Here is a 26,895-nt window from a genome sequence, read left to right as displayed (position 1 = left end):
TCTTTGTAAGTATAAATATCAGAGTCTTAAAGCTGTTATGTGCAGCTTTTGGGTATTTAATTTCAACCAAAATTAGTTACTATATCCAGGATCAGTAATCATTCATGATACAGTCAAGTGGTAATAAGTAATATTGGGGCATCATGTCAGCTCTGGTTATTCATTAATAATTTAAAGAGAGCGTGGATGGCACAGTAGTCTATTATTCTAAACTATCTCAGGGGTTCTACTGCCCGTGCAGACATGGTTGCCTATGTCTGAGGGAAATGGCTGAAGCCCTGCATTTGACTGGTGCCCTCTCCAGGGTATACCTGCTTTGCACCCAGTATTTCCCAATGTGACCCTGACCAGGATAAAGCTGTTAATGGAAATAAAATAAAAAGAAATTTCAAGAGGCCTTTCACAATATCATTTTATTTTTAATTAAAGTGTTACATGCAGCAGCTTTTATTCCATTTGTCATATCATTTTACATTTTGTGGTGGGTAACCTGGGTATCGATTTATTGATTTACTCATTTAACCTCAGTGGGCGGCACGGTGGCTCAGTGGGTAGCACTGTGGCCTCACAGCAAGAATGTCCTGGGTTCAATTCCCAGGTGGAGCAGTCCGGGTCCTTTCTGTGTGGAGTTTGCATGTTCTCCCCGTGTCTGTGTGGGTTTCCTCCGGGAGCTCTGGTTTCCTCCCACAGTCCAAATACATGCAAGTGATGTGAATTAGAAGAGCAACTGGATTTACTCCTCAACTTCAAGATAAAATTGCTTCTGTAAATGGGTTTGGGTGGGTGATTGTGTTGTAAAATAAATGTAAAGTAAATGTGTTGTGTTGTGTGTTGCCCAGTGTTCCTGAAATTGAATAAACAAATAAAGATTTGTATTTTTCATTAAATCAAACAATAAAAGTCAACATGAACAAAGGCAGCATGAACAAAACATAATAAAAACAACATCATTTGTTTTCGGGGCATTTGGGACAAGTCCTTATGTTTTTTTATAGGAAATTATCGCTTATAAGTATTGGATTGGTAATAAATTATAAAGCATATTTACAACACAGTCTTTTTTTTGGATTATGTAAAGCATAAATACACGTACTTCAGGTTTGTTTTTCTGTTCCAGATGCTGTGTGTCACATTTTCTCTGACCGCTGAAGAATGAAGAATGAAGAATGATTTGCGTGGTTGTTGAGATTATTTATGGAGCACAATCAACCCTGAAATAAATGAGCCTATGAAAAACATCAGTGTGTGTTTTCCTGTGTATAAAATAAATTCTTTTATTTAGCTGCTAGTGTAGCATATATTGTTGGTTTGTGGATAGATTAGACAGTATACATTTCAATTGTAGTTTTGTTACTGTGGTTTAGAGGAGTCAAATATTGACATGACTTTGCATTATCCATTTAATATCATGGTATTCCTATAGAACTATTAAGATGATTGCTTAGTAATCTTTAATATCATAAAGTTACCAAAATTCAGGCCTGGATTTAGTTTAATTAGCTAAATTTACTAATTAAATCAATTAGCTAAATCAATTACATTCTGAAAACTGGCTATAGGTGTTACAAAACAAGTGTTTGTTGTAAAAGAAATTCACTGGCCTGCACACAGCCCTGACCTCAACCCTCATATTCTGGATAAACTGAAATGTTGAATGGGTATCAGATGTTTTTGTCCAACATCAGTAATTGACCTCAGAAATACACTCATGGGAGCAGTGAGCCAGGGCTGACTTACCTTATTTCACTTATTACATTTTTAAATAAAAAGTAATTACTGTCAGTATTACTGAAATTACTTTCTTGAGTATTATACACTGAACTGTAGACTATGAATGGTGATTACAAGACTAATAACTAAAGAAAAGGTGTCACAATGTTGTGCCACACTGAGAACGCTGATTTGAATTCTGTACTCCAGTTATTTAAAGGTCCGGGGGGTTTCAGCCTCCTAAAGTGTTGTGTGTGCTGAGTAGAAACTGGAATGTAACTTGGAACTAAGTGTAACTGATGTGAAGCGTCCGTTTTACTGTCCCTACAAACAAAAACAGTGTAAATCACTCCCCTTTGTAGAGAAACTTCTAAATGCTATGTGCAAGCATGAGCACTCATGTAAACAGATCTTTGGCTAGCGTATTTTATTTGGACTTACATTCCTAAAACAAATATTTTTACCACAGCATTTATAAAACATTCTTATAATGTTATACATCCTTAAAGTTTTTAGACTGATATAATAAAACATTCTAAAAGTAATAAAATTGCTTTAATTCCCAAATACCAGTGAACTTAAAAAAAGTCCAGTTTTTTAACCCTGTTTAAACCAGGGTTCTCTCCTCCTCTTGGTTGATGTGGCCTTAATAATTTTCAATTCGGGATAGTGGCACATCAAATGTACATGTCTACTGTTGTATATGGAATCATATGCTTTAGTTATACAATATATCAATATAGCCAGAATGATTTAACAAACAATAAGACATACACATGGTCTAAAAGGATACTAAAGGACCATTTTTCTGCATGTGTGTAAGTGAATGAGGTACGTACAAGCTAATTTCATGGGATGTTTTTAAACTACAAAAACAAATCTCATCTGAAAACATATTACAGACAGTGTTGGGGACAGAGCTTAAACCTGCGAGTTATTCTGCATAGTTGTTGAGGTATTTTACTAAAGAACTCTGAAATTAATGAGCCTATAAATGATCAATGTGTGTTATTTATGATTTAGATTAGCTACTGGTGTACCAATATAGTTGATTTTCATTATTTACACAGACACAGAGGTTGATAAAAATAAAATTAAAAAATGAATTAGACAGTATACGTAGATTCACATTAGCTCTTTAGAATTGTTAAATTGCTCTCTGTGTGGTTCAGTGGGGTCAAAGAGGCTCAGCAACTTTATAACCCTCTTTAGGGTGGCACGGTGGCTAAGTGGGTAGCACTGTCGCTTCACAGCAAGAAGGTCCTGGGTTCGATTCCCTGGTGGAGCGGTCCGGGTCCTTTCTGTGTGGAGTTTGCATGTTCTCCTCGTGTCTGCATGGGTTTCCCTCCACAGCCCAAATATGTGCAAGTGAGGTGAATTGGAGATACAAAATTGTCCATGACTGTGTTTGACATTAAACTTGAACTGATGAATCCTGTGTAACCAGTAACTACCTGTTCTGTCGTGAATGTATCAAAGTGTGTAAAACATGATGTTAAAATCCTAATAAATAAATAAACTAAACAACTCTGAAATGAATGAGTCTATAAATGATATCACTGTGTGTTATGTGGTAATGTTGTTTATGATTTAGTTTAGCTACTGGTGAACCAATATTGTTGACTGTCATTATTTACACAGACATTGTTTGTGTCGTGGGGTGTGGATCCTTGAAGCCTTGCAGTGGTTTGGTGCCCTGTCCAGGGCCATTCCAGTGTTTCCAGATGGAACAGGACCAGCCGTGACCATGACCGGGATATAGAGGTAGATAAAAATGAAATGAATTAGATAGTATAGATTCACTTTAGCTATTTAAAATGGTTTAAATGGTTCTATGTGTGGTTCAGTGGGGTCAAAGAGCCTCAGTAACTTTAGAACCCTCTTCTGGTTCAGGTTGTAACCTGGGTTGCTGAAGTTGTGCTGCACCCATTATAACGTTTGAAAACTTGGGCTAAATGACTCCTAGAACGAATCTTTTGAACTGGCGATTCAGTATATTCAGTGAGTCATTGACTCATTTTTGAAGAGCCGGCTCGTTATACGACTCAAGCACGTGACCGGAAGTAAATAAAGTTCCCGCGCTACTGTACAGTGAAGCGGGTTGTTACCACAGCGACAACTTTTCTAATCATGGATGATCTTTATTTAGATAACATCGACGAATATGTGAACGATCAGAATAAAATTGTAAGTAATCTTTTATTTTGTAATGTTTTAGTGGCATTTTTTTTATTTGAGGTGGTTTTGTAGCGACAGATCAGTACATTATGGAGGGAGCTAGTTAGCACAACAGTGCTGTGTGTACAATCACAGTGTTCCGCACAGTTCAACTTTTATATTTATTATATCCAGATCAGTGTAATAAATTATAAATATAACCATTTATAAAGTATCTTTTTTCCTCCATTATGTTCTCCAATTTTAATGGGACACTATTTAACACTGATATAAAACTAAATGATGAAGTTCAACTGTATGGAACACTGATACTGTATATAATGGTAGCTAAACATTATATACAGTACAGTCAGTAATTGTATACAGTTAAAGTCAACATTTTACACACACACACATTGTGGACTTTGTAGTTCTACAATTACTGACTGTAGTCCATCTGTTTCTCTGCATGCTTTGTTACCCCCTTTCACCCTGTTCTTTAATGGTCAGGACCCCCACAGGACCAGCACAGAGCAGGTATTATTTAGGTGGTGGATCATTCTCAGCACTGCAGTGACACTGACATGGTGGTGCTGTGTCAGTGTGTGTTGTGCTGGTATGATTGGATCAGACACAGCAGCGCTGCTGGAGTTTTTAAACACCTCACTGTCACTGCTGGACTGAGAATCATCCACCAACCAAAAACATCCAGCCAACAGCGCCCCGTGGGCAGCGTCCTGTGACCACCGATGAAGGTCTAGAAGATGACCGACTCAACCAGCAGCAATAGATGAGCGATCGTCTCTGACTTTACATCTACAAGGTGGACCGACTAGGTAGGAGTGTCTAACAGAGTGGACAGTGAGTGGACACGGTGTTTAAATACTCCAGCAGCGCTGCTGTGTCTGATCCACTCATACCAGCACAACACACACTAACACACCACCACCATGTCAGTGTCACTGCAGTGCTGAGAATGATCCACCACCTAAATAATACCTGCTCTGTGGTGGTCCTGTGGGGGTCCTGACCATTGAAGAACAGCATGAAAGGGGGTAACAAAGCATGCAGAGAAACAGATAGACTACAGTCAGTAATTGTAGAACTACAAAGTGCTTCTATATGGTAAGTGGAGCTGATAACATGGACAGTGAGTGTAGAAACAAGGATGGCTGATCGGTGAAAAAAATCATTCTTCTTCTAATTAGGGCTAGTTGTACTGCACTTATTACAAATGTTATGAAACTGTGGTCTCCTGGTCAGGTGTCCAGATATTTTTGGCCATATAGTGTGTGTTTGATTGAAAGTGTAAACACACACACACACACACGTGTTGCTGTTTTAACCATATGCCAGTATTCTAATGCCTCTCACATGCTGGTTTAATAACACAGGTCACATATAAATGGCTCAGTCTCACTCTTGGCATCCACGTCAACACTGCAAAACAGTAAGTGTTTCTGCATACATACATACATACAGTGTATCACAAAAGTGAGTACACCCCCCACATTTCTGCAAATATTTCATTATATCTTTTCATGGGACAACACTATAGAAATAAAACTTGGATATAACTTAGAGTAGTCAGTGTACAACTTGTATAGCGGTGTAGATTTACTGTCTTCTGAAAATAACTCAACACACAGCCACTAATGTCTAAATAGCTGCAACATAAGTGAGTACACCCCACAGTGAACATGTCCAAATTGTGCCCAAATGTGTCGTTGTCCCTCCCTGGTGTCATGTGTCAAGGTCCCAGGTGTAAATGGGGAGCAGGGCTGTTAAATTTGGTGTTTTGGGTACAATTCTCTCATACTGGCCACTGGATATTCAACATGGCACCTCATGGCAAAGAATTCTCTGAGGATGTGAGAAATAGAATTGTTGCTCTCCACAAAGATGGCCTGGGCTATAAGAAGATTGCTAACACCCTGAAACTGAGCTACAGCATGGTGGCCAAGGTCATACAGCGGTTTTCCAGGACAGGTTCCACTCGGAACAGGCTTCGCCAGGGTCGACCAAAGAAGTCGAGTCCACGTGTTCGGCGTCATATCCAGAGGTTGGCTTTAAAAAATAGACACATGAGTGCTGCCAGCATTGCTGCAGAGGTTGAAGACGTGGGAGGTCAGCCTGTCAGTGCTCAGACCATACGCTGCACACTGCATCGACTCGGTCTGCATGGTCGTCATCCCAGAAGGAAGCTGACGCACAAGAAAGCCCGCAAACAGTTTGCTGAAGACAAGCAGTCCAAGAACATGGATTACTGGAATGCCCTGTGGTCAGACGAGACCAAGATAAACTTGTTTGGCTCAGATGGTGTCCAGCATGTGTGGCGGCGCCCTGGTGAGAAGTACCAAGACAACTGTATCTTGCCTACAGTCAAGCATGGTGGTGGTAGCATCATGGTCTTGGGCTGCATGAGTGTTGCTGGCACTGGGGAGCTGCAGTTCATTGAGGGAAACATGAATTCCAACATGTACTGTGACATTCTGAAACAGAGCATGATCCCCTCCCTTCGAAAACTGGGCCTCATGGCAGTTTTCCAACAGGATAACGACCCCAAACACAACCTCCAAGATGACAACTGCCTTGCTGAGGAAGCTGAAGGTAAAGGTGATGGACTAAACCCAATTGAGCACCTGTGGCGCATCCTCAAGTGGAAGGTGGAGGAGTTCAAGGTGTCTAACATCCACCAGCTCTGTGATGTCATCATGGAGGAGTGGAAGAGGATTCCAGTAGCAACCTGTGCAGCTCTGGTGAATTCCATGCCCAGGAGGGTTAAGGCAGTGCTGGATAATAATGGTGGTCACACAAAATATTGACACTTTGGGCACAATTTGGACATGTTCACTGTGGGGTGTACTCACTTATGTTGCAGCTATTTAGACATTAATGGCTGTGTGTTGAGTTATTTTCAGAAGACAGTAAATCTACACTGCTATACAAGCTGTACACTGACTACTCTAAGTTATATCCAAGTTTCATGTCTATAGTGTTGTCCCATGAAAAGATATAATGAAATATTTGCAGAAATGTGAGGGGTGTACTCACTTTTGTGATACACTGTATATAGAGATCTACAGATTTCCATTTAACTCACTCATCTGGACTCACTGAAATGTTTCTGTTGGTGTGTTGCAGGATGCTTTATCACTATTTGGAGCAGAGACGCAAGGAGAGGTCAGGAACTACACTGCGTGCCACCTACCTCGTATCTGGGAAGTGTGTAGAGAACGGTAACACGGTAGGTTTACGCACTCTGATTTATGTGTATTTAAAGGGTATGTTAGTTTGTTGCAAACAGAGTGTAAAAATATGGTCATCATTTCCCATTTCCCATGCTACAATAAGCTTTAAGCTAGAGATGGGACGATCGATCGGCTACGAATCGGTATCGGCCGATTTTTAATCAAAATGTGCTATCGGCGATCGGCCGATATTTCCTAAAAGTAGCCGATCCGATCGTGTGATATATAAAGATCACGTTAAGTTAACAGCTCAGTGGATCGATCCAGACTTTGAGCTACGAAGCACCAACCATCACATCACCATTCATCAACAATCGTACAGAAACCACAGTGAAAGCTCTTCATGACCTAAAATAACATCATTAACGTTGTGCATCATACATACGATGTAATTTTGCTGATTGTAATATTTACTTTAAAAAGATAATTCAACCCGGTCACATCTGAGTCGATTCTATCAGCACGTTATATAAACTCCTGGTTCACTTTGGTAAATCGTAAGCGGTTCTTACTTGTGATGTAGATGAGAACAGAAAACGTTACAGAGCCAATCAGAGGCAAAAGTTTATTCATTACCAAATTCCTTAGTTCAGGATCATCTGCTGAACTTTTAGCTCCACAGCCGGAACGAGTCTGACTCGGTTACAGATCTGTGCTAATAGCAGTTTAATGAAGCTTTTTAATGAAGCTTTTTAATGTAAGAGAGTCACACAGAATGTTCTGTAGTAGCTGGTGTTTATTTAAAACCACGACATTTAATTAATAACAGTAAACACGGAGAGATAACCGAGAAGAGAAACTTACGCTTCACATAAAAACGAATCAACTCATGAATCACTTATAGCGATACTGTGAACAAAGCATCTCTTCTAAAGGCACAAACACACACACACTCACACACACACACAAACGCGCGCGCGTGTGCGCGCGCTGCTCCGGTTTATCTTCACTGTGAGGCTCTTTTTAAGTTTATTTATTTTATTTACTGCTATACCCCCACCCCACCCCCGATCGGAATCGGCTATCGGCCGATGTCCCTGAAAGGAGATCGGAGATCGGAATCGGTGCCAAAAACCCCGATCGGTACATCTCTACTTTAAGCAGAACCACTGCCAGGTTGTCACTGTTGGGCCCTTGAGCAAGGCCCTTAACCCTCAATTGCTTAGACAGTATACTGTCCCAGTACTGTAAGTCGCTTTGGGGAAAAAGCGTCCGCTAAATGCAAAAAAATGTAAGAATCTCTAGGGTCCCTATCACATCATCTACATCATGCAGTGTGTGAACATAACGACAGGACGGCCTGGGATCGTAAACGACAATTTCAGCTACATAACTCAGTTGCCGTATACAAGCGTATCACAATTTACATTTTACATTTGCATTTTCAGCATTTAGCAGACGCCTTTATCCAAAGCGACTTACAGTATATTGTCTGAGCATTTGAGGGTTAAGGGCCTTGCTCAAGGGCCCAACAGTGGCAACCTGGCAGTGGTGGGGCTTGAACCATCGACCTTTCAATTACTAGTCCAGCACCTTAACCACTAGGCTGCACCTGTCTGCAATTTGGTCATGATTGATTGAATAGAAATGCAAATTTTGCTCAATGACGAGCTTAAAGCGTCCCATTGAAGTTTCCTAGCAACACGCCTCTATGCTTGATTAGATGATGACCAGTGAACCAGTGAACGTGGCAGTGAGGTAGAACAGTAAGATGAACATAAACACCACAAGCAGAACCATTTAAACAAAAATGTAAACAGTAGTCGGACCTGAGAACATTACTGCCGTTATTACGAGATGGTAAGTGGGCAGTAACAGCTCAGCAGATACTGGACTAGTAATCAGAAGTACCCTGGTTCAAGTCCTACCCCTGGGCCCTTATACTTTTAGAATGTTGAAAGCTGATGACTTATTACAGTCATTTTAGCTTGAATAATTGTGGTTATATATTCATCCTAACATGCCCTGCTTGCTGTATATTATTCACACATATTACTCGTATTCATTTTGTGCTTTTTATTTCTTTCTTTCAGTGCCATAAAGTGTCAGTAGTGCGTGAAGACAAGCTGGACGGTACGTAAAAACACCAGCGCTGACTAATTTGCCATAAACGGCCAGACTTAGATTCAGGACTTTAGCACAGTGCGAAAAGTTGAGTACGAAGGTGGAAAAAAATGAATTAGTTTTTAAAGCAGTCCATTAAGTGTTGAAATTGAATCCGATATTTATTTATTTATTTTTTAATTATTATTTTTTTTAATTTATCTGTTAATCAATTAGTCAGTGTGGTCATTTTGCCGCATCGAGTTATAGAAGCCGTTAGTCCTCCGTAGCCAAGCTCTTTCAGCACATGTATACATAAACCTCTGTCGTGACGTGCAGTCTAGCATAATCAATGGCGGCGAGATCTAGCGGTGAGCAGTAGTATAAATAATACTTTTGATACTGCTCTATATACGTTTTGCCTACACCTCAGAACCTAAACAACAGTTGCAGGTCTAGTTTTAAGCAAGCTTCTTTAGTTCTACGTACTAAATTAGTTTCATTGTTTGGCGTCAGCGTTGGAGTATATGTGGCTCGCTTAGTGTCGTGTGTTTGAATTGCATTGTTTCTTAATTCCTGTGCATGTTCTTCAGACATGAAGTCGAAGCTGGACGTGACGGTGAGTGTACATGTGTACAGCGTACAGAAAGCTGAGCTGAAGGACAGCGCTCCACTCTACAGCACAGACTACGATGCCGTGAAGGAAAACCTGAAGAACTGCAACAAGTAGGTCACAAAGACACTACGTCATGTCCTAAATCGACAGTAAAGCATACTCTAAATAAATCCTAGCACTGCTATTTCACTATTATCATCACTTCATTTACTTTCATTTCCTTAATTGCTCAGTGGCCCAGATCGTCTGTTATTTAGACCAAGCTGGGCGTCTTTGCACGGTGGTTTTTGCTACAAGTATGTAGAGGTTCTCATGTGCCTGCTGCACCCACATTACGGCCACCCCTGTTCCGTATTGCTACATAATCTCGCTTATCTAAGTGCAGTTCACTGTTTTGTCCAGTTGCGTCCGTCCCTGTTTACCTCAGAAGTCTTTATTCATATTTTCCACTGCACACACATTTCGGCCACCCACCGTTTGTCTTTATCGCTGTTTGCTAACCCATATTGCACCGTTTTCTGCAGGTACAGTGCCATCCGGTGCTCTGCTGCTGTACCCATGTCCACCGCCCAGCTGCAGAGAGCTCAGGAGAAATCTCTTGCTGCCGTAACTGACCACGAAGCCAAGAAACCAGTCCTGAACAACTCCACAGCACCTGCTGCCAAAGCCAAACGGCCTGCGGGCATCATGGGAATGTTTTCGACCAAAGCTGGGACGAAAAGTGACGAGCAGAACAAAGAGGTGAAAACGGAACAGAAAGACGATTCTGCAGTAAGTCAAGTCAGTTTGTTCCATGCAGAGTAAAGATGGGAGGAAATCCTGTGTGTGTGTGTGTGTGTGTGTTCTATTTACACTGTGGCGACGAGTCTAGTCCAGTAGTTCCAGTCGCTCAGATGGCACAGCTATAAATCATGCTAGCCCACTACTACTGGGATCCAGTGTTCGAATCCCCCTGGTCAGACGGTGATACAGAGAGGCAGTACAGTAGTAGCTCAGTAGTTAAGGTGCTGGACTAGTAATCAGAAGATTATCAGTTCAAGCCCCACCACTATCAAGTTGCCACGGTTGGACACCTGAGCAAACCTTTAACCCTTAATTGCCCAAATTTTATTGAGTCATAATTGTAAGTCGGTTTGGATAAAAACCTCTCAAATGTCAAAGTGAGATGGCCAGGACCCTTAAAGGCTTGGCGTCCAGTCCGGGGTGTGTTACTGCATTGTGCCAAGTGACTGTGGAAAAATCTGGACCCACCATGACCCTGACCAGGATAAAGCTGTCATGAAAAAACATTGAAATGAGACGAAATGAAAAATGTAATAATTCCAGCTGCCTTAATAGTAAGAAAAATGGCACCGTACTCTCCAGAGGTGTTGTAGCCTAGTGGTTAAGGTACTGGACTAGTAATCAAAAGGTCGCTGGTTCAAGCCCCACCACTGCCAGGTTGTCACTGTTGGGCCCTTAAGCAAGGCCCTTAACTCTCAATTGCTTAGTCTGTATAATGTAAGTTGCTTTGGATAAAAGCACCTGCTAAATGCTGAAAATGTAAATGAGTTTTGTAGGTTCTCTGTATACGTTGCTTGCAGTTGCTTGGTTATGTGGTTATCTATAATAGCAGAAGTGTTACTATAGCAGTGTGCTAGCTGAGATTTTGCTATAGTTTACAGTTACTCGGGGAGTGAGTTTTACAGTTGGACCGAATAGATTTGTGCCTAAAAATGTCCAATTCTGCAGAAGAATTGAACCCAATCTGTGTTGCGTATATAGACGTGTTATATACGCAATTATATACGCACGTCTTAGCACCATTAAGTGCACCTGGTCCTGTAAAAAGGGACCATATATAAAGATTTCAATGTAGGTGGGGGATGGCACTGTCGCCTCACAGCAAGAAGGTCCTGGGTTCAGTCCCCTAGTGTCCACAGTCCAAAAACATGCAAGTGAGGTGAACTGGGGACACTAAATTGTCCATGACTGTGTTCCATATAATCTTGTGAACTGATGAATCTTGTGTAATGAGTGACTACCGTTCCTGTCATGAATGTAACCAAAGGGTGTAAAACATGACGTTAAAATCCTAATAAACAAACAATGTAGGTGGTTATTTGTTTAGTGATGATTTTAAAAAGTAGCATCCATCCCTGTCACTTAGACTGATGCCGTTTGTCTTTGACATTTCCTGCCATAGATTCTGCTCCTTGTAATAATCGACACTTGTGTTTCAGGCTGAAGCACCTAAAACCAAGGTATCATCTAAAGCTAACGCCATGAACAACTTTTTTGGGAAGTGTGCAGTCAGTGAGTATAACAATATTATTATTGGCTGATTGGATAATTACATGAATGATTAGATGTACCCATGTTCAGATTTGTTTTGTAACGTATCATTAATTATTTTTGTGTAATGCAGAAAAGGTAGCCGCTGGTCCAGACAAAAACATAAAAGAAGAGACGGACGGGAGTGCGACATCAGCAGCAGGAAGCACAAAACAGTCTCATACCCCACCCAAATCTCAACCGGACATAAAGGAGGAGAAACAGACGGAGGCTACAGTAAAGAAAAATGACTCCAAAGACTCACGCAGGTATGATTTCTCTTACTGATTTTAGCAATGGGTCAGTTAGACCGTCTAGGGTCGAAGTGATTCCTCAGTACTGCTGCAATTGCGGCCTCTGCTGGCTGCTGGAATGAGGCTGAGCAGAGACGGTGAATAATGGAAAATCAGTATCAGTATTGTAATCAAAAAGACTGATTAGTCCAAGTTTAGATCAGATATATTAAAAATACTTTATACTTTTGTGTACAAGGAGCTTGCACTAAAATAAAACATTGATAAAATACTAAAATACATTTACATAAGTGTTCCTGAAAAAAAAAAACAAGGCTAGCTGAGTCGTATGATCATTTAGCTGTTGAGGTTTAAATGGTTGTCCTTCTTCTTCCATTTTCGAACAGTAAAACGAAGCGCCTCGAGCATTCGGACAGCGAAGACGAAAAGGAAGAGAGTCAGAAGAAGAAAAGACGGAGGATAAAGAAGCCTCAGCCTGACAGCAGTGATGATGAGGGTGGGTGTATTTATGATCCAGAACATCACCAAACTCGGCTCCTGTAATCAAAACGATTACATGCAGAGTCTGTATGAGGAAGGACTGACTGAAATATCTCGGCAGGTTATAAGCACAGGATGATTTGTACAGATGTCAAACTTCATTTATTGTCCACTATCGGACAGCTCTGCGTCAGGGCTGGATCATTGATGCTGATGGTACCGTGGTGAATGTGATGGACGTTTTTTGTCAGTACGTCCAGGGTGTTACTGTGTGTCTGGGTCTGGGTGTCACTGCGACTCTGATTGGATAAGTGGTTAAGTGAGTGAGTGAGTGAGTGAGTGTGGTAGGACTCGATCGGATATCAGATCATCAAATTGTACAGTAGACCTGCAGTCTCGCACTTAACCCTGTAATGGTCTCACGAGTCACAAAATACGAGTCCGAGTCGATATAATCTACACAAAACATGTGTTGGAGATGTGGCGTAGAAATAAACAAATAATCTGTAAGTTCAGATAAATAACAACAGATGAGCGAGTGTATTTAGCCGTTTTACTTCGTGCCTTTACTTTCCTAGTCATTGTGCACATGAATGTAATTTCCCTAACAGAACTGTACACACTAGAGCCGAAAGTAGGACAAACCTGCACTAGAATAGACAGTCGACTAAACCAAACCATCCTCACAAGATGCCGAATCGGACACTCTAAACTCACGCACAAGCATCTCCTCACCAGGGAAGATGCTCCAACCTGCCATCGATGTAAAGAGAGACTAACAATCAAACACATACTGATAGACTGCAAAACACTACACTCAGAAAGACTGAGGTTTCTTAATGAAAACGAGATCTGTGCTTAAAATGTGCTTAAATCTGCAGCACCAGGGAAAATAATTAATTTTTTAACATATTTAAATCTAAAACATCTTTTATAATTCATTTTAAATGACACAAAGTGGCCGGTGATAGCTCAGTGGTTAAGGTACTGGACTAGTAAACAGAAGGTTGCCGGTTCAAGCCCCGCCACCACCAAGTTGCCACTGTTGGGTCCCTGAGCAAGGCCCTTAACCCTCAATTGTTAATCATGTTCCGCTCATTGTGTAAGTCGCTTTGGATAAAAGCGTCTGCTAAATGCTGAAAACGTAAATGTAAGTGAAGAAGCAACTTGAGTACCGTTGTATAAATGACCACAGTGTGTCGGTACGGCGCTAAAAACTAATCGAGCAATCAGTAATTTCCGTAACAAGAAGGTTCCAGTTAAAAGCTTCAACTGATACGTTTTGATTTCATTGCAAAACACAAGCTTGATAAATCACGAAACCACAATCCGAAACACAGCAAAATAAATCATAACCGCTGCTTACCTGAGCTTCTGTTCTTCCAGATGCTATTACATTTATAAGCGTGCGTCCCATTAGGAACAGAATCCGTTATTTTGTAGATGTGCTTATAATTAAAAACCTCCAAACTTTTCCCGGTCGTGAAGTAAAACAGGAAGTCGTTAGAAAGCCGATCGAGCGTTTCATTACCGCGTCATCTGTGTGACGCAAACTGAATAAATGCAAATAACAGCATTTCATACTAACAATTACAATCAGAAGCTCTGATTGGTTCAGAAAGCGGTTCTTTCAATCATTAGCGCCAATTCTGTAGGAGAGTTCCATTCACTGATGGTCAGTAACGCGTTACTCTAATCTGATCACATTTTTCAGTAGCAAGTAATCTAACGCGTTACTATTTCCAATCCAGTAATCAGATTAAAGTTACTTATCCAAGTTACTGTGCGTTACTATTTTTTGTCATTTTCCTCAGTAAAAAGATATATTTTTGCTTTCTTCTTGCGTCTCGGGGAGTGACGTCTGACAACTAAGTCACGGGCTGCGTCCTGAATCGCATACTTACAGAGTACGTACTAGATTGGAGGAAGTATGCACTACTCGGCTGGTAAAGAAGTACATCTTACCAACGTCAAGTGATGACGTGAGGACGTGATGACGTGATATCACCATAGTTACAGACTCATTACAAACCCCACTCGCCAAAATTTAGGATATTTATCGTCTTTTTGTTATTTATTTGTCTTTAAAATTTTTTATTTTATTTGTCTTACTTACACTAGTGAACAGAGGACTCCGTTTTCCGCGTCTTTCTTGTTTCTTATTCCGCTTCAATCGCCTACGCAGCTCCAGTTGCATTATGGGATACATTAGCGGACCGCATTATATAACTAATAAAGTAACTTGTAATCTAACTTAGTTACTTTTAAAATCAAGTAATCCATAAAGTAACTAAGTTACTTTTTAAAGGAGTAATCAGTATTCAGATTACTTTTTCAAGGTAACTATGCCATCACTGGTTCCATTCACCCCAGTTGTTCCTGTGAAGTGCACTACGTAGGGTATTCCACCATATTAAGTGAGATTCCAATCCGAAGGTAACGAAAATGTTCAAATGAAGTGAACTTCAGACTGTGTAGGGAGTAGGGAGCGACGCTTCATCACTACGCCGGAAGCTGGCTGGAACGTTTACCCACTGCGTGCGTCGCGGGTTAAGACGGCTAAAACGGGTTAATTGTCACACGTAACTGATGTTAACACGTGCTGACGCTAGGGACTCTTGTTGTTTACGAGTCATTTTTTACAAGTCATGAGTCGAGTCGGAGTCATTTGAAATAAGTCAGAGTCGAGTCTGTAGTCGCTGTGTGTGTCGGACTTGGGTCTCCATCTCTGGTTATTATTAAATACAGCTCAGGGTGATGATCACTCTGCAGAGTCCCGAAGATACAGCAGCATTTGTAACTAATAAAAGTAAGACGTCTGTTTTTGTTAAAAGCTCAAAGTTGGAATTAAACAAGCTAATTACGAGTGTGTTTCATGGTTATAGCCAACAGGCTAATTAATAACATTGGTTCTTTCTTTTTTTTTTTTAAAGTAATTCCAGATTCTCCACCTGTGCCTGACGTGCGGACGCCGAGCCCCAAAAAGCAAGTGAAGAAAGAACCGGTTTCACAAGAAGTACGAATCTGCTTTATACAAACCCAACATTCATTCATTCACTGTGTGTTTTACCACCACATCACCCCGGTCAGGGTCACAGGGGGTCTGATTCGTTGGGCGAAAGGCAGGAAACACCCTGGACAGGTCGCCAGAACATCACAGGGCACACACACACACTTACACTGCATGTCTTTGGAAAACCGGAGCTCCTGGAGGAAACCCACACAGACACGGGGAGAACATGCAAACCCCACATATTAAGGACCCAGACCGCTTTATTTGGGTATCAAACCGAGACCTTCTCTCTGTAAAGTGACAAAACTACACCGATCAGCCATAACATTAAAACCACCTCCTTGTTTCTACACTCACTGTCCATTTTATCAGCTCCACTTATCATATAGAAGCACTTTGTAGTTCTACAATTACTGACTGTAGTCCATCTGTTTCTCTACATGCTTTTTAACCTGCTTTCATGCTGTTCTTCAATGGTCAGGACCCCCACAGGACCACCACAGAGCAGGTATTATTTAGGTGGTGGATCATTCTCAGCACTGCAGTGAAACTGACATGGTGGTGGTGTGTTAGTGTGTGTTGTGCTGGTATGAGTGGATCAGACACAGCAGCGCTGCTGGAGTATTTAAACACCGTGTCCACTCACTGTCCACTCTATTAGACACTCCTACCTAGTCGGTCCACCTTGTAGATGTAAAGTCAGAGACGATCGCTCATCTATTGCTGCTGTTTGAGTCGGTCATCTTCTAGACCTTCATCAGCGGTCACAGGACGCTGCCCACGGGGCGCTGTTGGCTGGATGTTTTTGGTTGGTGGACTGTTCTCAGTCCAGCAGTGACAGTGAGGTGTTCCTGTGACTGTGTCTGATCCACTCATACCAGCACAACACACACTAACACACCACCACCATGTCAGTGTCACTGCAGTGCTGAGAATGATCCACCACCTAAATAATACCTGCTCTGTGGTGGTCCTGTGGGGGTCCTGACCATTGAAGAACAGCATGAAAGTAGGCTAAAAAGCATGCAGAGAAACAGATGGACTACAGTCAGTAATTGTAGAACTACAAAGTGCTTCTATATGGTAAGTGGAGCTGATAAAATGGACAGTGAGTGTAGAAACGAGGAGGTGGTTTTAATGTTATGGCTGATCGGTGTATATGAACATCTCTCCTAATTGTTGAGTTTTTGTGTCTATACTTCTAAATTCATGACGACAGTTTCTGATCAGCTCAGCGACTGTATGATGATTTAAACGCTCGGTGTTGCTCATGTGTGTTTATTTTGCATGTTGCAGAATTCAGAGGGCAGGAGGAGGAAGAGGAGACGGGTTTTAAAGTCCCGTACGTTTGTCGATGATGAGGACTGCATTGGTAGGAGTTATTGATTCTTTTTGACTTACAGATTTTTAAGCACACACGTGGTCATGTAGTGACGTCGTGTGAGGGGCATTCGGGTGGGGCAGCAATAAAGTACACTAGTCTATTACCACAGCGATCCGAGATTGAATCTCAGCTGTGCTACCGGTCGGTCGGGTGTCCGCTCTGACACGATTGGCTATGTCTAAGGGGGAGGGGAGGGATGGCCAAACACCATAGCCAATGGGTGCTATGCACTTTTGCCAGTCCCACGCCCAGATAGAAATAGTAGTGTTGCATTGAGAAGGGCATCCGGGGTAAAAACTGTGCCAAGTGATCTGCTCTGACGACCCCTAAATACCGGAGCAGCTGGATGTTTTTATCAAACCAGTAGTGGGTAGCTTTGTAAATGTGTAAATTTTTTTTCTCCCGTAATGTTGACTGGGAGTCATTTAGCTGATTCGAATCACAGAGCACCAGAAGTCAAATCAGCTCATTGGGAGTTGATTCCTTACACTGATTCAGCAAGTTAATGTGTCTCTGTAGCCTCTGAGGTTTTTTTTGTAATTTGGGTTATAATATGGGACTCGTCGTTATTATATCGATCTGTTTATGTAGTGACTGAGAAAGGCTACGAGAGTGAATCCTACTCCGAGAGTGATGACGACTCGAAGGTCAGCGGTAAACCCTCCGAGGATTCGGCCTCGCTCAAGCAGTTTATGGGGAAAAGAGACGAAGAGAAAAAGGTTAAAGAGAAAGCTCAGAAGAAAGCTGCTGCTGCTGCTGCAAATAAACCAGTTAAACAGGCGTCCATCATGGGCTTCTTCCAAAAGAAATGAGTTTACACGACTCCCAGTTTTCACTACTTTCATCACTCAGAATAATAATGGCTGCAGTCTGGAGCTGGATATTTATAGCACATTTTTCATTTAGGACGATCACCAGATGCGAGTGTGGTCCTCATTTATCATCCATCATGCACTTAGACACATGCTGGAACTGGACATTCACTACAGGGACTGACCAGTAGATGTCCCTGTTACATTTGTTACCAGGAGTTCTGGTATCTGCTGTGTGTCTCTGTGTGTCCTTTAGAGCCAGGCACTGTGTTTATCTTTATGAGGGCACAGTGCCACACTGTTATCCAACATTGTACTTAAATAATAAACCTTGTTCTTTTATAAATAATAAACTTGATGTTGTAATGACGACGTTTTGTGTTTTATTAATAATATATTAGTGAATCCAGAACAACTTTAAAAGACAAAATGTAGTCGTTCGTATTAGTAATACTATACATCTAATATACAGTACTCCATATAGACAAAAGTATTGGGACACCCCTTGTAAGTGTTTAATTCAAGTGTTTCAGCCGCAATAATTGCTAACAGGTGTAAAAAATCAATTTATATGCTTCCAGCTTTGCAGCAAAAGTTTAGGGAAGGCCCTTTCCTGTTCCAGCATGACTATAAAGACGTAAAGAAAAGCTCGATACAAATAACCTCCAGTGTCCTGCCAAGAGCCCTGATTTCAGCCCCAATAAACCGCTCTGGAATGAACTGGAACATCAACTGAGTCTTTCTTGACCAACATCAGTGCCCAGCCATACACGTCTTTTGACTGGATGGGCACAAATTCTCACAGACATACTTTAAAAGCCTATGAGAAACCTTTGGATAAGTCATTCAATTTATTAGTGTGTGTGTGTGTGTGTATTTCTGCCCTGTATTGGTTCCAGTGTTCCTTGATTAAGCTTTGGACCCACTCTGACCCTGACCAGGCTGAAGCAGATGGTGAAGTTAAATAAAGACAAATTCACCTTGTACAGGATGCCAGTCCACTGCACTCTTGTGTATTTAATAATACACTTGTATTTATAGCCAGTCGACCTTAATGTTTTTGGGAAGTGAGGGGAATGTGAGCACCCTGAAGAAACCAATACACACTGGGAGAACATGCTAAACTCAATTTATATTTATATAACTTCCTTAATATACACTTGCATTTATAGCCAGTCGACCTTGGGAAAAGGGGAAATGTGAGTATCCAGAGGAAACCAACACACTGGGAGAACATGTTAAACTCAATTTATATTTATATAACGTCATTAAATAATACACTTGCATTTATAGCCAGTCGACGTTGATGTTTTGGGAAGTGAGAGGAAATGTGAGTACCCTGAAGAAACCAACACACACTGGGAGAACATGTGAAACCTATTTAATGTTTATATAACTTCATATAATAATATACTTGCATTTAAAGCCAGTTTTGGGAGGTGAGAGGAAATGTAAGTACCCTGAAGAAACCAACGCACACTAGGAGAACGTGTTAAACTCAATTTATATTTATATAACTTAATTAAATAATACACTTGCATTTATAGCCAGTCGACCTTGATGTTTTGGGAGGTGAGAGGAAATGTGCGTACCCAGAAGAAACCAACACACACTTGGAGAACATGCTAAACTAAATTTTGTCTAGTCTGACTACATTTAGACTGAGGGGAAGCATAAATCTGTCCAATTCATTTGCCAATAACAGCAGAGGTTCACTAGGATGTATTTATTAGCATAATTCAATATACACCAATCAGCCATAACATTAAAACCACCTCCTTGTTTCTACACTCACTGTCCATTTTATCAGCTCCACTTACCATATAGAAGCACTTTGTAGTTCTACAATTACTGACTGTAGTCCATCTGTTTCTCTGCATGCTTTGTCAGCCCCCTTTCATGCTGTTCTTCAATGGTCAGGACCCCCACAGAGCAGGTATTATTTAGGTGGTGGATCATTCTCAGCACTGCAGTGACACTGACATGGTGGTGGTGTGTTAGTGTGTGTTGTGCTGGTATGAGTGGATCAGACACAGCAGCGCTGCTGGAGTTTTTAAACACCTCACTGTCACTGCTGGACTGAGAATGGTCCACCAACCAAATTATCCAGCCAACAGTGCCCCGTGGGCAGCGTCCTGCGACCACTGATGAAGGTCTAGAAGATGACCGACTCAAACAGCAGCAACAGATGAGCGATCGTCTCTGACTTTACATCTACAAGGTGGACCAACTAGGTAGGAGTGTCTAATAGAGTGCACAGTGAGTGCACACGGTATTTACAAACTCCAGCAGCGCTGCTGTGTCTGATCCACTCATACCAGCACAACACACACTAACACACCACCACCATGTCAGTGTCACTGCAGTGCTGAGAATGATCCACCACCCAAATAATACCTGCTGTGGGGGTCCTGACCATTGAAGTACAGGATAAAAGGGGGTAACAAAGTATGTAGAGAAACAGATGGACTACAGTCAGTAATTGTAGAACTGCAAAGTGCTTCTATATGGTAAGTGGAGCTGATAAAATGGACAGTGAGTGTAGAAACAAGGAGGTGGTTTTAATGTTATGGCTGAACAGTGTATATTTTTTTATTCTTTAAATTATTTATAGTATGTTGTTCTCTTAATAATGTGCAGCCTTAATGTTCAAATTTTGTTTAAACATTTACCCCTTACTGATTTTATATTAATCCTAAAAAGATTTGACTGATTTGTAAGCTTTTATATTTGGTTCCTGAAATGAACTACATAAGCCTCATACTTCTACATGACGTCGGGAGTCTGGCGCAGAATTCGGGCCCCATCACATGGCTTCGATTAGTTCAAACAAACCCAACAGCGTGAGATGGCATGTCTCTGGAAAATGTGGATCAGGTCCTCTCTGATCTGGTGCCACATATATTTAAGCTTTTGATTTCAGACCAGGATTTTCCCATGCCATGTTTTATACCTTGGCAGTTCATAAACTTTATCACTGGCTAAAAAAATTAAACGGTACTGACAGTCGGTTAACTGATTCACTCCATGTCATGTTAAAGGAACAGTTCAGGCCAAAATAATTTGTACATAATTTCCATCTGATCGGCCAAGAAAGGTCAGCATCTGAAGTTTTATTCTCAGTGATTCTGATTTGGCTTTGAAGTTTTGAGTCTAATTTGTGGTTTTGCTTTAAATCCATGAAGCAAATTCTAATTTATATGTTAAGTGAAAACTATAGCTAGCAGTTTGGCGTTTTAGTAGAACCATCTAGGGTGGCGCTCCTTTTTCTGGTGAGTGGGTACTTTGGGTCTAAACACTGTGCTGTGACCCACTGAGCCAAATCACTGCAACAGAGAACTAAATCAAACAGTAAGTCTATTTCTAAAATATGTATCTTAATTTAACTTAGCTGGAGATGATATCTTCTTTTGTTATGTTAAAGATTCCTTAGATTTAAATGAAGGATTTACAAACATTGTTTTCATAAATTTTGGGACAGTATGTGAACAGCAATAACAATACAATACAGTATAATACAGATATTTGTGAAGTTAATGTCAAAACATTTAAAATATGGGACAGGTTGCAGTTCAAGATGAGAACGTTGAGAATTGTGTCAAATTATTCTATGCAGATGATGCAGTTATGTTTGGGTTTAAAAGGGCAGTGGGCCAGTTGCTGAACTAGTAATCAAAAGGTCGCTGGTTCAAGCCCTACCACTGCCAAGTTGCCACTGTTGGACCTTTGAGCAAGGCCCTCAACCCTCAATCGCTTAGACTGTATACTGTCACAGTACTGTAAGTTGCTTTGGATAAAAGCATCTGCTAATTGCCGTAAATGTACAGTCAAGCCAGAAGTCTGCACACCCCTTTCACCTTTTCCTGTTTTATTACGTTACAGACTCATTCTATAATAGATTGAGTTCTTTTTTGCCTCAAACATTTACACGCAATCACCAGTAATTACGAAGTGAAAACAGGGTTTAGAAATTATGCAATTTTATTTTACTGACAAAAATGGTTTATTTAGGGGTTACACATCTGTACACAAACTTATCCTAATATTTGGTTGATGCACCTTTGGCAGCAATTACAGCCTCAAGGCGTCTTGGGAAAGAAGCTACGAATTTGGCACACTTGTTTCAGGACATTTTTGTTCTGACATTTTGCATAGATTGGCCGGGTGGCTTCAGGTCTAGGAAGATTTTTTGTGGTTCCAAACTTTTTACGAATGATGGAAGCCACTTTGCTCTTTGAGACCTGTAAAGCTGCAGCAATGTTTCTGTACACTTCTCCAGATTTATGCCTTGACACAATCCTGTTTCTGTCTGCAGATAATTTCTTTGACCCCACGGCTTGGAGTTTGCTCTGATTTGCACTTTCAACTGTGGGACCTTATATAGACAGGTGCTGGCAATCCCCAATCATGTCCAATCAATTGAATTGACCACAGGTGGACTCCAATTAAATTGTAGAAACATCTCAAGCAGTATCAGTGAAAACAAAATGCACCTCAGCTCACTTTTGGGTGTCATATCAAAGGGTGTGCACACTTGTGTACATATGATATTTGAATACATTAGCAAAATGTCTAAAAACCTGCTTTCACTTTGTCATTGTGGCTTTTTTGTGTAGAATTTTGTGACAAATATGAACTCAATCTATTATAGAATGTAATCAAACTATTCAGGGAATTTACAATACTATACTCTAAATGGTCAGTATACACCTGACAATTACATTTACACTTTCTGCATTTAGCAGACGCTTTTATCCAAAGTGACTTACAGTATTGTGACCATATACTGTCTAAGCGATTGAGGGTTGAGGGCCTTGCTCAAAGTCCCAGCAGTGACAACCTGTCAGTGGTGGGGCTTGAAACTGTGACCTTTTAATTGCTAGTCTAATACCTTAACCACTAGGCTATAACTGCCCTCTATAATGAGCTTGTTGAACACAATTTGAAAGCATTACATGTGGCATTACATGGCCACAACAGGACACAGCTGTTTAATTAAAAAATTTGGAGAGGTGTCCACATACTTGTAGTGTATATTTTAAAAAGGTTTTAATAAAATAAAAGCATCATACATCCAGAAACTATTAATAACAATTAGTTTAAAGTAAACTAAGTACAGCGGCACAGTGGCTAAGTGGGTAGCACTGTCGCCTCACAGCAAGAAGGTCCTGGGTTCCATCCCCAGGCGGGGCCTTTCTGTGTGGAGTTTGCATGTTCTCCCCGTGTCTACGTGGGTTTTCTCCCACAGTCCAAAAAAAAAAACATGCAGTCATGTTAATTGGAGACACTGAATTGCCCTTTAGGTGAATGTGTGTGTCAGTGGCGGCTGCTGGTCTTTCAAAGAGGGGAAGCTCATTGTCGGCTTACATCATAAAATTTGTCAATTTATTTATACATAAATTCTGCCCTCCGTTCCTTTTCAAGAAAATGGCCTGTGATCCTATCGTACCAAGTAGGCGTCTTTTCCAGGGACTTGACCAGTGAGTGTCCTGAAACAAATACTATGAGTGTGTTTTATTTACACAATGAACAATGGAAATGGTCAAGTAATTTCACCAAGCAAATACCAAGAAATGGGTTGCAGTTTGTCTTTCGACTTCACTCAGTGTAGATCTCAAAATAGCTGTCAATCAAAACGGGATTCAGCCTTTCGACTGATCCTCCAATCATCTTGCAGAAGCTCCGCGTCCAGACCCGCCCACAGCTCCATTCACCCCCAGAGACGCTCAGCGTCCGGGGCCGGTACAAAATCGTGGCATTTATCCAATGACTGGTGAGTTTCGAAGCAATGATAAAAAACGTTCCATGCAGCCCCATTGAAGTGAATAGACGCTCAGCTTCTACGGGCAAATGCATTGACGCTCCGGGAATGTATGAGAAGTTAACAAAATCGAGTCAGTCGATTTGTGATAAGCAGCTGATTCTGAACGAACTCGTCTTCGAGATGAACGTGTTCTAACGCATTTGTAGTCAATGAAATGTCAACACAACTGTACATATTTGACCATTTAATTTTTGACATTTTATGGGAAGCTGAGCTTCCCTTGCAGTCTTAGAGAAATCGCCACTGGTGTGTGTGTGTGTCTGCCCTGCGATAGACTGGCGGCCCGTCCAGGGTGTTACTGTGTGCCTTGCGCCCATTGAAAAGCTGGGATAGGCTCCAGCACCCCCTGAGTGAGTGAGTAAACTAAGTTCATTAGTAAATGAACTAGTTTTGTTGTTGTAGTTCCAGTTAGCGTGACAGTTTTGTCCAGTGTACTATTACAGATTTTCCTTTGCTCAGCTCCACAGATGTAAAATGCAAGTAAATCCACTTTATTAAATTCTAGCTGACCTGAGGCAGTCTGTAAAGCCATAAAATACGGCTGAAGTCTCGCTAGATTGTGCATTTATTGTGGATTTTCTGACAATAATTCAGAAGCGTCACTTGAAGTACATGGAACAGTGGTCTCTGGTCAGAAAGAAAACACAAACTTTAACCTTATGCTGAAAAACACATTTTCTGGATGGTCGGACGTGATCCAGGGACTGCCCAAGGAACAAATCGTCATAAATGAAGAGAAAACTGCTGTAACACAGGTCTCAGTCGAGTGAGCTTTACTTTGCTGTGGGCTTAGAGGCCCTGCACCTTAAAGGTTGACTGAAATGCAGACTTATTTCCTGCGGGACAGTAACTAAGCCCTTGGCTAGCCATTTTTATTACAGAATATGTGAGATCTCTAAAACAATCTACACAAAGAGTCTTTGTGATGTGTTTTCTGACTGATTATATTCATGACATTTGGCAAACGCTGTTATCCAATGTGACTGTATGCAATGCAAGCATCTGAGGGTTAAGGGCCATGCTCAAGGGCCCAACAGAAGCAACTTGGTGGTGGTGGGGCTTGAACCAGCGATCTTCCAGTCCAGCTCCTTAACCACTAAGCCAGATTAGAAATCCTTTAACTTTGTTCATGCAAATTTAGATTAGAAACGTCACAATTTTGTGTTTAAATACACTATATTGCCAAAAGTATTCACTCACCCGTCCAAATCATCTTCCATGGCCACAGGTGTATAAAACCGAGCACCTAGGCATGCAGACTGCTTCAACACACATTAGTGAAAGAATGGGTCGCTCTTAGGAGCTCAGTGAATTCTAGCATGGTACCGTAATGCCACCTGTGCAACAAGTCCACTCGTGAAATTTCCTCACTACTAAATATTCCACAGTCGACTGTCAGTGGTATTATAACAAAGTGGAAGCGATTGGGAACGACAGCAAATGACAGAGCGGGTCAGCGGATGCTGAGGAACATAGTGCGCAGAGGTCGCCAACTTTCTGCAGAGTCGATCACTACAGACCTCCAAACTTCATGTGGCCTTCAGATGAGCTCAGGAACAGTGTGTAGAGCTTCATGGAACGGGTTTCCATGGCCGAGCAGCTGCATCCAAGCCTTACATCACCGAGCGCAATGCAAAGCGTCGGATGCAGTGGTGTAAAGCACGCCGCCACTGGACTCTAGAGCAGTGGAGACGTGTTCTCTGGATCGACGAATCACGCTTCTCCGTCTGGCGATCCGATGGACGAGTCTGGGTTTGGTGGTCGCCAGGAGAACGGTACCTGTCTGACTGCATTGTGCCGAGTGTAAAGTGTGGTGGAGGGGGGATTATGGTGTGGGGGTGTTTTTCAGGAGTCGGGCTCGGCCCCTTAGTTCCAGTGAAAGGAACTCTTAATGCTTCAGCACACCAAGAGATTTTGGACGATTTCATGCTCCCAACTTTGTGGGAACAGTTTGGGGATGGCCCCTTCCTGTTCCAACATGACTGCGCACCAGTGCACAAAGCACAAGGTCCATAAAGACGTGGATGAGCCAGTCTGGTGTGGAAGAACTTGACTGGCCTGCACAGAGTCCTGTTCCGATAGAACACCTTTGGGATGAATTAGAGTGGAGACTGTGAGCCAGGCCTTCTCGTCCAACATCAGTGTCTGACCTCACAAATGTGCGTCTGGAAGAATGGTCAACAATTCCCATAAACACACTCCTAAACCTTGTGGAAAGCCTTCCCAGAAGAGTTGAAGCTGTTATAGCTGCAAAGGTGGGCCGACATCATATTAAACACTATGGATTAAGAAGGATCAAATGCGTGTGAAGGCAGATGAGCGAATACTTTTGGCAATATAGTGTAATTAAATTTTGAACGAAGCATGAAAAACACCCCCCCCCCACAATTTGTTCTGAAAGAAGTGTTCTTTTTAAACAAACCAACTAAATAAAACACGAATAAATCATAATAATTTATGATGCAGTGTTCCTCCGCATTCCTCTGCAGCAAGTCGACCCCAGAAAAACTAAATCAGTGTAAATAAATTAAAAACATATTTTTATGATAATAAAAGGGTAATATCACTGTATCTGGGTAGAGAAATTATGCAATACATGGTTGGAAACGAGGCAGCAGTCTTTACTCCTGGGAGCGCTGCATCAGGGCTAATTTGGGGTCGACGTGAGGGTGGATTCTTCACATCTGGAATCATCTTACTGTTTTTACTGTTTTGGGTTAAGACGTGTTCTTTAGTACGGTGGTGATTGTACGGTAAACACTTCGACTCTCATTCGTCAAGGTGTCAGAAGGAACGGGCTAACCATTCATCATGTTTTTGATATTTGGCAATCATGTGGAAATTTGGGGTTGATTAGCGTGTTTTCTATGGCAGAGGCTAAACTATCTGCTTTTACTCATTCATTACGCTTCAATCGCTGATGTTTGACAGCTTCAGGTTCTACAGCTCGCTGGCTCTTTGTAAAGCTTGTTATTCACCCTCGTGAAAGAATCAAAACCAGCCATAACATTAAAACCACCTCCTTGTTTCCACACTCA

At 41.4% G+C, this 26,895-nt stretch overlaps 1 protein-coding gene across 2 annotated transcripts; it reads left to right on the top strand.

Annotated features, from left to right (window-relative positions):
* Window positions 1–3,801: 3,801 nt before the first annotated feature.
* Window positions 3,802–18,402, top strand: pold3 (polymerase (DNA-directed), delta 3, accessory subunit). Of its 2 annotated transcripts, XM_063011485.1 has the most exons (12): window positions 3,802–3,897; window positions 5,262–5,317; window positions 7,012–7,114; window positions 9,152–9,191; window positions 9,755–9,887; window positions 10,302–10,548; window positions 12,000–12,072; window positions 12,185–12,359; window positions 12,731–12,840; window positions 15,758–15,840; window positions 17,134–17,209; window positions 17,813–18,402. In XM_063011485.1, exons 1-12 carry the CDS (start codon window positions 3,841–3,843, stop codon window positions 18,031–18,033), a joined length of 1,374 nt encoding a protein of 457 aa, XP_062867555.1. In that variant the 5' UTR covers window positions 3,802–3,840; the 3' UTR covers window positions 18,034–18,402. The 2 variants fall into 2 exon arrangements, with proteins under 2 accessions (XP_062867555.1, XP_062867556.1); XM_063011486.1 differs by lacking the exon at window positions 5,262–5,317 and having other exon boundaries at window positions 3,809–3,897.
* The last annotated feature ends 8,493 nt before the right edge of the window (window positions 18,403–26,895 follow it).

The sequence above is a fragment of the Trichomycterus rosablanca genome, chromosome 16 (genome assembly GCF_030014385.1).
Source record: "Trichomycterus rosablanca isolate fTriRos1 chromosome 16, fTriRos1.hap1, whole genome shotgun sequence".
Taxonomy (NCBI): Eukaryota; Metazoa; Chordata; class Actinopteri; order Siluriformes; family Trichomycteridae; genus Trichomycterus; species Trichomycterus rosablanca.
The sequence above is the reverse complement of the archived record's forward strand: the minus strand, read 5'-3'. Positions and strand labels throughout refer to the sequence as shown.

Excerpts from the sequence above, each read along its gene's own strand:
- pold3 (XM_063011485.1), top strand. The coding sequence starts at position 3,841 with ATGGATGATCTTTATTTAGATAACATCGACGAATATGTGAACGATCAG. Across the intron at positions 9,192-9,754 it reads GCGTGAAGACAAGCTGGACG|ACATGAAGTCGAAGCTGGAC; the intron begins GTACGTAAAAAC and ends CATGTTCTTCAG. Across the intron at positions 12,841-15,757 it reads TGACAGCAGTGATGATGAGG|TAATTCCAGATTCTCCACCT; the intron begins GTGGGTGTATTT and ends TTTTTTTTAAAG.